The sequence below is a fragment of the Labeo rohita genome, chromosome 9 (genome assembly GCF_022985175.1).
Source record: "Labeo rohita strain BAU-BD-2019 chromosome 9, IGBB_LRoh.1.0, whole genome shotgun sequence".
NCBI classification, from domain to species: Eukaryota; Metazoa; Chordata; class Actinopteri; order Cypriniformes; family Cyprinidae; genus Labeo; species Labeo rohita.
The window spans coordinates 30,312,367-30,326,666 of NC_066877.1; the positions used below are offsets into that span (position 1 = coordinate 30,312,367).

The following is a 14,300-nucleotide window of genomic DNA, read 5'->3' on the forward strand; positions in this document are numbered from 1 at the left end:
ATGTTGTTATATTAAAATATTATATTTATTATTATATTATTTAACATATTATTATGTTATATTATTTATTATTGTATTTTATATATATATATATATATATATATATATATATATATAATATAAGATATCTTATTTCATGATATAGTAATTTTATTTCACAACAATTTATATCAAGTCATTTTTTGTTTATATATATATATATATATATATATATATATATATATATATGTATATGTATATATATATATATATATATATATGTATATATATATATATATATATGTATATATGTATATATGTATGGAGTCATTCAATTAAAATAAATAAAATAAATAATTAAAATGTGTGTGTGTATATATATATATATATATATATATATATATATATATATATATATATATATATATATATATATATATATATATACATATATACATATATATATACATATATATATATATATATATATATATATAAACCTTTTTTAATGACTTTATTTTTTATATATATTATTAATTGTATATTTTTGGTGTAAACAACAGAATAGTATAGAAAAAGAGAGAGTTTGTAGGTGCTTGATAGGCAAATGTAAAATACTGCTCCAGTGCGATTTTGTTTCTCTATGCTTTTCAGAGCACAGCATAAGATTTTTTTTGATAAAGTCTTCTTTTCACCCTGACCGACTTTTGGAGGTCTGGAAAACACCCTGTACTCGTGAATTAGTCACAACCTGAGTTTGAAGTTTAGTGGAAATGGATGTGATTTAATGTGCATGCAGGGCCATCTCTCTTTTATTTTTGCCTCTCTCTGACAGCATGACTCATGACAGCTGCAGTTAAAGTTAAAGACATGATAGAATGTTCTCAGGTGTTCGGGCCAAAGTGCCCTGGGCGTGTTACCTTTCATCTGTCTGTCAATACCAGCCACAGGCCACTTTGCCGAAATTACATAGTGGGCTGTGAAGTGGCAGATCGCGGTGAATGCCCTCAGCCTCATCTCGCTGTGATGTTGACACTGCGGATGGATGTCTGTGTCCTGTAAGCCACTCACACAGAGATCTGAACTCTTGCAGATCCGTCTTCATTTGAATGTGAGCTCGCTGGTGGCATTAAAGACTCTCAGGGTGAATAGCCCCCTCTTTCTTCTCTTCCTCTTTCATTAAGAGCCGCCCATGGCTCGTCAAACATGCTTTCATTCCCAAACGCACATCAGTCTGCTCTAAATCGCATCTTTGAAAGATAAGAACTAAAAGCGGGGAATGCTTTCGGCAATTACAATGCCAAACATGCCGCTAAATCACCTCTTTATGCTCGTTTCCACTGGAGCCATGTGCAAACCGGAAAATATCACCTGTGTGAGATTGATTTAACCTATTCCTTTAGGCTTGTGTGGTGAAATTCGTTGACAGTGCACATATTGACAGCATTCATACTGCATGTGTAAGCAGAAGTGTATTTGCATGTAGTTTAAGAAAACGCACTTTAAACTTTAAACTTTTATTGTCTTTTGCACAATATGAAATAATGTGAATTGTAATCACAGGTACACAAACGGCAGTTTCTATTCAGAATCCAGAATCCAGATTATTTAAAGGAATAATTTGTAAAAAATGATCAGTGTTTACTCTAAGGTTGTTTTGAATCTAAAAGTGTTATTTGTGTGCTTTGCAATGGGAGTGGATTATCATTATGAAATCATGAAATATTGCCTTTCATAATGCCATTGCTTCTTATCTACTTTTTATAGATATAGATTTATACATATAGATTTTTATGCATTGCCAAATGCTTTTATCCAAAGAATTTGCATTGCATTCAAATAAACATATTAAAACGTATACATTTCAGCAGTTTATGCATTCCCTTGAATGCATGATAAAATGGACATTGGACAAATGTGTTGTCTATACAATGCTGTGTTTTATATTAGTCTTAAACATCTATAGTACTAATGAAAAAGTTCTTGTAGTCCATATAACATTTCTGTCCATTGTAATGATTAGATTTTTAATAATAAATTAAGGTAAAATAAATATTATTATTTTTAAATAATAATAATAATAATATATTATTTATTATTATATTATTTAATTATATAATATAGTTTAATTTTCAAGTATGATTAATTTTTAATTTTATTAAATGAATTGAATTTTGTTATATTAAAATATTATATTTATTATTATATTATTTAACATATTATTATGTTATATTATTTATTATTGTATTATATATATATATATATATATATATATATATATATATATATATATATATATATATATATAAGATATCTTATTTCATGATATAGTAATTTTATTTCACAACAATTTATATCAAGTCATTTTTTGTTATTTTATCTTTGTTATTAATAATAAGAACCTAGATGCAAGTAACAAACTACAATAAAACAAAGACACAAATGAAATAAAGAGGGCCCTATAAAATCGTTTTGATTTTTTCCTAAATTTGATTTTAGTTGTTCTAGACTCTATTTTAATGGTTACATTAAAAAAAAAATTATCAAAAAACATGTCTAATGAATAAAACTTGCAGAATTTAACAGCAATTTACTAAAAGTTTAACAAAAATTAAGTTTTTAAGGCTGAAACGTATGAAATACGTTTTAATGATTTTTCTCAAATTTAGTTTTGTTTGTGAATCTCTGTTTTCCATTAATTTTCTGGATTCTATTTTAATCGTTTCATTACATTTTAATAATCAAAAGCATGTTTAATGAATATATAAAGGATAATTAGATTTGAAAAAGAGTTAATTTATTATAGGCTATTTCTTTCTTTCTTTTTTCCAGGAATACTGTGTTGTGTATTTACCATTTTCTGGTACATAAATTCTGGTAAATATTTTTTCTGGTAAATATTCCTTAAACATTGTTTTAATAATATTTTTTTTAGTAGTAGTACTGTAGTACTATCTTTACATTAAGTAATATATTATTATATTTCTGACTGTCAAGTTAAACCGAACTTTTATTTAGACGGGTTGCTGTGAGACCTTTAGTTTTCAGTAAAAGAAACGGTAAAATACTCATGAAGTGACTCTCAGAGCAGTTCTAGAGATTGTTCATGTGTTCATGTACTCATATATTGAGGCGGCAGAGGCCGTAAACACTGCGAGCTTCACACGTATGTGTGTAGTAAACAAACCTACGGGTCTGCGCCATTCACTAACACAGACACGCACAAATACGCCTCTTATTAAAATGCATTCAGTACCGGTACTAGTAAACGACGGAAAATATCTCGATACTTTAAGTACCGGTTTATCGTGCAACACTACAGCTATTGAACGGCTAATGAACCAGTGAGTATGAATGTTGTTATCTGTAATTAAAAAAAAAAAAAAAAGAGAAATTCCACTTTTTTTTTTTTTTTTTTTTTACAGGAAAATAGCCACATGCAGGTTTAAAATGACATGAGGAAGAATAAGTAAAGACAGATTTTCAATTTTTAGGAGCCTAAACCATAGTAATGACTTGCTCAAACTCTTCAACTCAAATAGTTGTCTTTCCTAACCCCTTCGGATTATGTGCAATGTTGTTTTATCTTTTAAAAGAAGACAGTTAGAGCTTTGTTTTTCAAGTTTAATAGTTTTACAGTCTTATAGCCAGACACAGAGAGAGATGTATTGAACATCTCCTCCACACAGCCGTGCGAGATGAATGAAAAACAAATCAGGGAGTGCATGTACATCTCCCAGATGACTGCATTTCATAGTCCTGCACTTTTGCATCAGCCAGATGAGCAGAGGTTTGTTTTTGTTTTTTGCTTTCATTGGATTGCTGTTTCTCTGTTATTGCAGAAGCACTCGCTCTCACAGTATCCCGATATGATGCACTCTGAGAAATTCATGCTGGGAGTTTTAAAAGCCCTAAGTTGGCTTTGGGATGCTGTGAAAGGGCAGATGCTGGTCTCTGTTTGTGTTTGACTGGTAACATTAATGAACTGATGTGTGTCCAGCTGCTAGTTAAACTGTCTCTGGACTGTGTGTACTTAGAGATGGAGGGACATGACACAGCTGTGCAAACAGGAAATCCTGTAATCTCCACTCGCTGCCCTCAGCACCCACACAAACAAGCCAAAAGTGACATGGCTTGAGTTCCAGTGTCAACACCTTTCTAGTGGTTACTCTTGACTCTGTGAGTCTGGTCCAGCAGAGATTGTCATGCTTTCTAAGGTAGCATCCTAACAGAAGTGGGTGTGATATAAGTGATCTGGCAGCAGTTTCATTTTGGGGTGAACTATCTATTTAATATGTATTTTATAAGTACTAATAAACAGCCAATATGGTAGTAATATGCATGCTAATAAGTAGCTAATTAATAGTGAGAATTGGTCCCTAAACTAAAGTGTTACCGCATTTACCTCATTCATGTATGCTGAAATATGTGTATATTTTATACGCTGTGTGTCATTTTTATGTAAGTAAATATTTTAAAAAATATATATATATACACTATACATAAAGTATGTAAAACAGAATATATAAATGCGACCCTGGACCACAAAACCAGTCTTAAGTAGCACAGGTATATTTGTAGCAATAGCCAAAAACATTCTATGGGGTAAAATTATCGATTTTTCTTTTATGCCAAAAATCATTAGGCTATTAAGTAAAGATCATGTTCCAAAAAGATATTTTGTACATTTTCTACTGCAAATATATCAAAACTTAATTTTTGATTGGTAATTTGCATTGCTAAGAACTTCATTTGGACAAATTTAAAGGCGATTTTCTTAACATGTATTTTTTTGCACCCTCAGATTCCAGATTTTCAAAGAGTTGTATCTCGGCCAAATGTTGTCCTATCATAACAAACCACACATAATAATAATAATAATAATAGCAACTTTTTATTTTACAATTCAGTTTTTTTTTTCTTGCAGTTTTGTGAGATAAAAAGTTGTAATTGCCTTTTTTATGTTCTATTCCATGGCAAAAAACAGAATTGCAAAGTGTAAACCCAAGATTGAGGGGAAAAAGTTTTTAAGATTTGTGATCCGTTTTTAAGATCCGTTTTTTTAAGAGTTGTGGGTTAAACACTCAGAATTGTGAGATTTGAACTTATAATTGTGAGGAAAAAAGCCTTGAGAAAAGCCTTATTGCACTTTTTATTTTGTATTTTTATTCAATGACTAAATTGGGCTTCCATACACTACACCACTTCTCCAGCCATTTAATTTATATTTGATTAAACGTTTAATTTTATTATAAAAATGTATTTTTCTTAGACTAAGGTGATTATATTAATGAAATATTTATTTTATTACAATTTAGTATATTTTACATTATATATTTTGTTATTAAAACATTTATTTATATTATTTTTATTTGTTAGAATTTTAAGTATTTTTTTTTGGCAGGTTTTATTTTCATGTCTTTTTAGCATCAAGGTTAGCTTTAAGCTTAGTTTTGGTCTGTGATCAGTCCCAATATCAGACGCTTCCAGTATCCACCTTTTTCGTCCGTAAGACAGGGCGCAGCCATTTGTAAATTTTATGGGTCTGGCTTCCGGTCTCATCCGCATCCAGCTATTTTTAGCTGTACATAACAGCTCACTTTGTTGCAAATTGGTGTGTTTTACCATATTATTTTAATGTATTATGTTAATTTTGAACACACTGGTTTGTAGTGCAAACCGTTTTACTGTTTACTGCATGTTGTTATTCTTCTCGTTATTTCCCTATAGCGGATAATGAACCGGAAACCTCGTCCATAGGCTTACTTCTGCGTTAAAACAAAGGTGGATAGACATGAAGTGAATCTAAGGCAATGACCTTCATGCCCTCCGGTCACCTGTGCCTGATGCAGACGATCCAACCGTCTCCCAAAACACCATCACCGCATCCTTTCCGTGCTTTTGTATCTACCACTTGTAGATTGAAGCTGATCTCAATGCTGTTTATGGATTCATGGGCAAAATGAGAACTGCAGAGGAAGCTAAATCAAAAGCGACAGACACAAAACGAGCCCGAGTCTCGGAGCCGCTCATTACACCGTAAACCATTAGCAGACCAGCAAGAGCAGAAAAGAGCAGAGAGATGAAAATCAAGGAGCCGTTTGACGCCCGCTGAAATTGCAGACAAATACTCCCGCAACACCACTCCCCTGACTCTTTTCAGTTTTCTTATGGAATATTAATCTTTAATAGGATAATAATTGTGGTAGCATATTTGATGTCACCCACCATTAGACTAGATTAATTAGGCCATTTAGTTTAGCTTAAGAAAGTGTCGCCCATGAAGAATGGGCCGAAGCGAAAGCAAAGAGCTGTGATTGGCTGCTTTATGTGCTTTGTAATGATTTTCATTGGATTTCATGGCTTTTCGTCTCTCATAGAGCATCTGTGCTTTAGTACTGATAGGTGTTGCTCAATGGTTTGGTCAATGACATCATACTTTTTATATCATTTGTTTATATGGTCTTTCGGTTATTACTTTTTTTTTTTTTTAACTTTCGATTTATAAACTAAAGTTATAATTATTGTGGTAACAATGAACAATACATTTATTACAGTATTTATTAATCTTTTTTGATGTTATTAAATATACAGTTGTTCATTTTTGTTATATTTGTTATTTCTTATATCCTGCAGTTCTGACTTTTTAACGTGCAATTGCAAGATATAAACTTGCATTTCTGGGAACGTTTTTTCCCCCTCAAAATTGGACTTAATAACACACAATTGCCAGTTTATAGTTCACAATTCTGAGGAAAAAGGTTTTTATCTCACAAGTCTGCTTTCAGGGTTTCTGCGGGTCTTAAAACCCATGAACAATATCATGCTTTTCCGTGAATTAAGGCCTTGAAAAGGTCTTAAATCAGAGCAGCAAGTCTTAAATTCATATAATCATGGCGTTAATTTTTGTGAGGGATTGTTTGCTCATGTGTTTCATTTTAAAGTGAAGGTTAATAGAAAGCATAATTTCTGTGCTACATGGCTTAGGTCGCTCAATATTCATTAAACAATATGCGGTAGATGGCGCTATGTGCTGCTTCAGTGTCAGTCACCTGAAGAAGAACTTGTCGTTTTGATTTTTTTATAGTAATAAAATTAATTTAGTTCAGTTAGAGAACAGACAATACAATTAAAACTGAACATGGCTGCTCAGTGTAGTGTGCCGAACGACAGTCGCATCACATTTTATTTATCACGTGAAGAGAGTAAGTTGAGCTGACTGACAAGAAGAGGGGTGAGAAAGACAAGTTTCAAAACAAAATTATTAAAAATATTTTGGATTTTAAAAAGCCTGTTGACTTCTGCCATTTATCTAAGGTGATACTGGAAGTTTCATATTTATTTGGTTCCACAGTCTTTGCTGATTTTTATTTATCTAAACTGTGTAATTTATAATTTTTTTATTTTATATTACATTAAGATGTATGTCGTGCTTCCAAGCATTCTTATTCGCTTTGCCAGTAAACGTTCTACGTTTCTTATTTATTTGGTTACACAGTGTTTACTGATTTTCAGTTTTGTATACCTATTAAACTGTGTAAGTTATTATTTTAAATGAGGCACATAACATGGTGTGTTATTATTTTTGTTAATAAAAGTTTACGTTACGTTAATACCGCTAATTTGAAAGTGAAAGTAAAATGCGCACAACGCTTTTACAAGCTACTTAAAACCAAAGGCAAGTGAAGAAAAGAGGGAAAACTCAAACTAAAAACATACAACTGCTTGATGCCAAATTGCCGCTAATGTGAAAGTGAAAGTAAAATGTGCATGCCACTTTTACAGAAGGAAAGTGAGGAAAAGAGGGAAAAGAGTAAAACTCGAACTATACTTGGAGAATATATTGCTGTATTGTTTTCTCTTCAAATTTTTTTTTTCCCTTTTAACTAGCACAATTGCTAGTTATTAAGTCAGAATTGTGAGATATAAACTGCAATTCTGTGAACATTTTCTGTGAACATCTCCCTCAAAATTGGACTTTTTAACAATTGTGAGAAAAAAGGTCATAATTGCAAGAAAAAAAGCCAGAATTGCGAGATATAGTCATACAGTTGTGAGTAAAAAGTAAGAATTGGGAGTTTTTTATCTTCCAGTTCTGGCTTTATTTCTTGCAATTGAGTGTTTATATCTTGCAATTCTGATTTTATGACTCTCAATTGCAACTTTACATCACACAATTCTGATTTCATTTCTCAGAATTGCAAGTTTATATCTCACAATTCTGAGGAAAACAAATCAGGATTGTAAGATGATAAGGCACATTCTGTGGCAGAAATGGGCTTCCATAATGGGCTTCCATAATTTTAGGCATCCTTATTTGTCATAAAACTTTTATAGAGGGTGAAGAATTTGATCAGCAGTTTTTTTTTTTTTTTTTACTAGTGTTTAGGTTCCTTTACTGTAAATCTATACAATAGTCATACAGGTTTGGAGCAATATGAGCCAGAATTGACATTTTTCCTATGAACTAACCTTTTAAAATGTGTCTATGAAGAAAGAGAAAGCAGAAATACTGACATCATTTCCTTGACAGTGTCTTTTCTTCCAGTTAATCTAGCAGCTCTTCATATGGGCTCTGTGTCACACCACCGTATAAAAGCCCCCTCACTATAGCCTCAAGTCAACGCATCCCTGCATCTCCACTCTATTATGAGCTCTTTTTTAATGAAATGTTGAATTTTCCTCTTGTGTTTGTGTTGTGTTTTTCACCTGAGCTCAAGCGGCATCCGTGTCAAGGGGGACTAAAAGCCCGTTGATGTCAATAACTGTATTTTTCCTCCGAGGCAGCTGAAGATGAGGTCTAATCGAATGGATATTAAAGTCACAATAGACTGCTCCTGCTATTACGGCCTGTCAAGCACGGCCCTTTCTCTCAAAGATTAGTTTCTCCTGCTGAATATTTATACACTTACTGTAGGCTTAACCTCACAGTCAATGGCGTTTCATTCCTCTTCTATCCTATTCTCTGCTCTCCTCTTTCATTTCTGTCCTCTTCTCACCTCTTCTTCTCCTCTTGTTCGCACTGCTCCACTCGCCTGTCTAATTAAAGCAGCTCGGGATGCATGATGCCATTATTTAGAGACATTATATGACTGCCAATACTCTCTCTTTGGTACTTGCATTGCCAGTTCTTTTGGAAAAGTGTCATTTTCAGTGAGACTAATGGTTGGAAAGAGTGTGTTTGTTTACTTGAATTTGTCACTTTATTGATCTAAAATGACATTTATGTTATCAAAGATTTCTGTTTGTAAATAAAAGATTTTTTTTTACTTTCTGTTCATCAAAGAATTGTGGGGGAAAAAAATAATGGTTTCCACAAGAAGCAGTACAGCAGTTTTCAACATTGAGCATCATATTAGAAGGATTTCTGAAGGATGATGACACTGAAGACTGAAGTAATGATGCTGAAAATTCAGCTTTGCATCACAGAAATAAATTACATTTTAAAAGTATATTAATCTGTGGAGCATTTATTTTAAATTGTAATAATATTTCACAAACAAAACAAATATTTCAAAAACGATATCACTGTTTTTACTGTACTTCTGATCAAATAGTAAATATATAAAAAATATATAGTATATATATATATATACATGCATAATGTTGTTATTATTATTATTATTATTATTTATGTCTAATTATTTGAATGCATACTTAATTTATTCAAATTTATTCTTAAAATAGCATTATTAAAGGCTATTCTGTGTTGTTTATTTAAAATGTTCTGGTTATCAAATGAAGGCATAAAACATTAATTTATCTTTTAATTATTGAAAAGTAAGCAAACTTTTTTTGGCAAACAATGGGGAATTTACTATTAAAATTAAAACATGAGAGAAATGTTGTGTGATTATACCCTAAAAAATGTTTGTTACATTTTAGTAGTAGTAATAATAATAGTAATATATATCTGGCACAATATCTTCAAGTTAAACCAGACTTTTATTTTGACGGGTTGCAATGTCTACCTTTACATTTCTGTGTGTATATGATATAACGCTAGTTTTTGTCACATGTAGCGGTCAAATGCTCACAAAGTTACTCTCAGCAGATATTGTTCATGTATTTATGTCCTCATTTAGTGAGACGACAGACGCTGAAATCACCGCGAATGTCACGTGCACTTCATTGAGTGTAGTAAACAAAACCGCTCGTCTGCTCCATTCATTGAAACAGAGACACGCAGAACATGCAGGATTCACATTTAAATGGTATTTTTGCGGTGTAATATTGACAGATACTAGTCCATATTTTGGTTTGATTTAAGTGTAATGACCTACTTTTGATTAATTCATTCAAACTTTGACAAATTCCGTGACATTCCGCGTCATTCAGTAAATTCCTTTTTTTTTTGACTGGATTCCGTGATTCCGTCCACGTTTTCTGCATCGTGGAAATCATAGGGCCCTACATAGCCCTACACCACCTAGGCATATATATATATATATATATATATATATATATATATATATATATAGTTATAGTAAGTCAGTGGAATATTTCCCATCCATCAGGTTGCTTGCTGAAGTAATAGCACCGTTCTCCTCAACAAGCTGCATGATTTAATGTTTGATGCTGCATTTATGTCTGTACCGTAATCGGTGTAGGATGTTTAATGCTTCTTTTCAGGGGTTTGTCCAAATCACTGACCCCAAGGTTAAGCTAAAGTATCTGTGATTATAGTTATTTGGCTTACTTGATCAAACAGCACTAATGATGATCTGTCTGTGTTTCTGTCAGGTGTGGCCGGTGCTCAGCAAGCGCAGGGCCAGTCGAGGCGTTTCACCACCATGGATGTTGATGAGGAGGAGAACATGAGTGAGTGCTCGTATCTGAACCCCAAACCCTCCATTCCAGCACAGAGCCCTGCACACTCCCCTTAACTAATGTGTCACTTAGTCAACAGTTCATGTGCCTTCCCGTCCCTCTCTACACCCCTCACGCTGAGCAACCCTAGCTGATACACACAGAAGAGATGTGCGAGGACCACTTCCTGTTGAGTCAGAATGGCCAGGATTTTTATATTGCATCTTCAGTCAATTCAGAAACCCTTCCACATAAGCTTATTGGCTGACAGGCATATGTTATATATTGGGATTTTCTACTCCTTTTTGTACTTTTGCTTCATTCTGTTGATACAGTTGAAACCAATTGATACAATTAAGTTAATCCAAATTCAGTTGAGGATTTTTGGAGGAAAAAAGGATCTTAAATGGATAGTTCACCTAAAAATGAAAATTCTGTTTTTAATTACTCACCCTTTTAATTACTCACCCAAACCCGTAAGACCTTTGTTCGTCTTCAAAACACAAATTAAGATATTTTTGATGAAATCCAAGAGCTTTCTGACCCTGCGTAGACAGCAATCCAACTGAAACATTCAAGGCCCAGAGAGTTAGTAAGGATATCATTAAAATAGTCCATGTGACATCAGTGGTTCGACCCTAATGTTATGAAGCTACGAGAATACTTTTTGTGCACAAAGATGACAAAAATAATGACTTCCCCCTGCTGAAAAAAAATAAGCTGGTTGGCTGGTTTTAGCTGGTCATCCAGCCTGGTCTTAGCTGGTCATAGATGGTTAGCAGGCTGGATTCAGAGGGGTTTTGGCCACTTCCTTAGCTGGCCAGGTTGGGAGACCAGTTGGAACAACCAGCTAAAACCAGCCTGACCAGCCTAGCCAGGCTGGGAGACCAGCTAAAACCAGCTATTTTCAGCTTAAACCAGCTAAGACCAATCAGCTAGTCTAGGCTGTCTAGGGTTTTTTTTTTCAGCAGCGTTATTAAAATTTCTTCTCTTCAGTGCCTTGTATGTGTCAATTGCATTGCTGTCTATTCAGGGTCAGAATGCTCTCAGACTTCATCAAAAATATCTTAATTTGTGTTCCGAAGATAAACAGAGGTTTTACGGGTTTGGAATGACATGAGTTTTTTGCAATGAAAGTAGTCAAAATAATCTGGCATGGCATTAAAAAAAAGCAAATAATCTATTCAGACTACAGTTCATCTGTTTTTAGTGGTTTTTGTGTCTTTTGATAAAAATAACTTTTGTCCATATGACCAGAAAACATAATAATAATAATTTCAAATGGCTTGTTTTTGATTTTTACCTTAGTTCATCCAAAAATTTAAATCTAACAGTCAAAAATGAACACGGTCATAAAACGACACCATCATGTTGTTTTATGACTGTGACACACAAAAAAGATATTTTGAAGAAAATTGGGGTTCAAACATTTTAAATTAATTTATTTCTTTAATAATAAATAAAGATAATAAAGAGATTTGAGTGAGTAAATGATGATATAATTTTCATGTTCATTTTTGCCTTTAAAGGATTACTCCACTTCCAGAATAAAAATTTCTTGATAATGTATTCACCCCCGTGTCATCAAGATATTCATGTCTGTCTTTCTTCAGTTACAAAGAAATTACGTTTTTTGAGGAAAACATTCTAAGATTTTTCTATATGTATTGGACTTCAATGGTGCTTAACGAATTGAAGGTTTCAATGCAGCTTCAAAGTGCTCTAAACGATCCCAGCCGAGGAATAAGGGTCTTATCTAGTGAAACGGTCAGTCATTTTCTTCATCTTGTCTAGCTCTGCCATGCATGTGCATACTCTGTGCACTCCAGTTCACTGTTTTACCTTTTTTTGTAAAGGGCATTTGATCTTCTTTGCATGTTCACTTTGTAATCACTAGGTCGGTACTTCTGCAGCAATGTAGGATGATTTTGGAGTTGGAGGAGAAAATGAGATGGGAGTTTTTCGACATGCCCTAACTGTATTGAACCGGAGTGCACAGTTTACGCATGTGCATCGCAGAGCTAGACAAGACGAGTATATAATTTGAGTATATAAAAAGTATATAAATTGTAGCTTTTTTTTTTATAAAGAAAATAACCGATCGATCAACTGAAGAAAGACATGAACGTCTTGGATGAAATAGGTTAAATTATCAGGAAATTTTTATTTTGGAAGTAGAGTAATCCTTTAAGTACTCCTTTTTATGCCATTGCAATTTTAGAAAAAAAACGGTAGCTACATAATTGAAAACATATTATAGATAATAAAATTGTATTTTAATTTGTTTTAAAACACTAATAAATTATCAATGTTTAAAAACGTAGAACCATCAAATTATGAATATTGATGTTGTGCTCAATAATCATATAATAATCATACTTAGTTTTCTTCATGACGAAAACGTACGTGTGGGAACTTTTCGTAAGATGTGAAGTACCAAAAGGTACATATCACTGCAGTTTCCAACAGAGATGTCCACTAGAGGCGGTAAAGCAGCGAGCACTTGTAATCTTTTTAGTATATGTTTCGCTTTCTGTGCTTTTCCGTGACAAGCTTGCTGATAGCACGGAATTAGAATTAGGATGCGGAATTCTTGGGTACAAATCCCGTGAAAAACATGACTTACTATGAAAGAGCTAAAAGACGAAAGATTGGAAAACAAGCTAAAAAATCAGGTGTAGTGCGGACAGTACGTTATTTTAAAACGTCACGGAGCATTAGAGTTATAGCGCCACTCAATGGTCATTTCAAGTCAGAGTGGTGACACGTACAATACCAGTGTCACATAAAACATACCATATGTATGTTGATCTGTTCCATGGAAAGAAAACTGAACAAGTCGGCGCCAATATCCTTGTGGGTAGCGTTTCGACATACAGCACCGTTGCGCTCCGGACGTCCCGTGTTCGAATCCCGACTCGAGGACCTTTTCCGATCCCGCCCCCTTCTCTCTCTCCCACTTCGTTTTCTGTCACTTCTAGTCTGTCCTGTCATAATAAAAAGGCAAAATGCATAAAAATAAATCTAAAAGAAAGAAAGCGAACACTATTTTAGCACCACATTTCTGTTAGAAACTGCAGTGATATGTACTTATTGGTACGTTTTTCGCGTCTTGCAAAAACGTTCCCACAGGTACGTATTCCTCATGATACAAGGTTGCAATAATCGTTTATCATAGAAATGTTGCGTTCCCTAATTCATTGGGCTTTACTTGAATGTGATCAATGAAGACTGATCGGATTCAAGAGTAGAGAAATACACAGCGTTCTTTCCGTGTCTCAGAGTCCCGTTCCTCTTCATTCAGCAGTGCTGTGAATAGAAGCTTCTGGGAAGAGTTGTTAACCCAGAGGAAATGTAACCCTCTATTGTCCCGTCACTCAGCCGCTTCTGTTCAGAGCCACTGACAATGGAGGGTCCCGTCATTTATTACGGATCTGTAGTGAAGCGGGCGCTTTCTTATTTAGATTTTCTTCCGATAAGCGTACTTGATATACAAAAGCTTTCTACCTGTG

General features: G+C 33.5%; 1 protein-coding gene across 4 annotated transcripts in view; it reads left to right on the top strand.

Annotated features, from left to right (window-relative positions):
• Window positions 1-14,300, top strand: part of adarb1b (adenosine deaminase RNA specific B1b) — a 202,830-nt gene that overhangs the window by 154,757 nt on the left and 33,773 nt on the right. For all 4 annotated transcript variants that reach the window (XM_051119039.1, XM_051119038.1, XM_051119042.1 and 1 more), the window contains one exon: window positions 10,723-10,800. In XM_051119039.1, coding sequence (XP_050974996.1) covers window positions 10,723-10,800 — 78 coding nt within the window. The remainder of the gene's footprint in view (window positions 1-10,722; window positions 10,801-14,300) is intronic.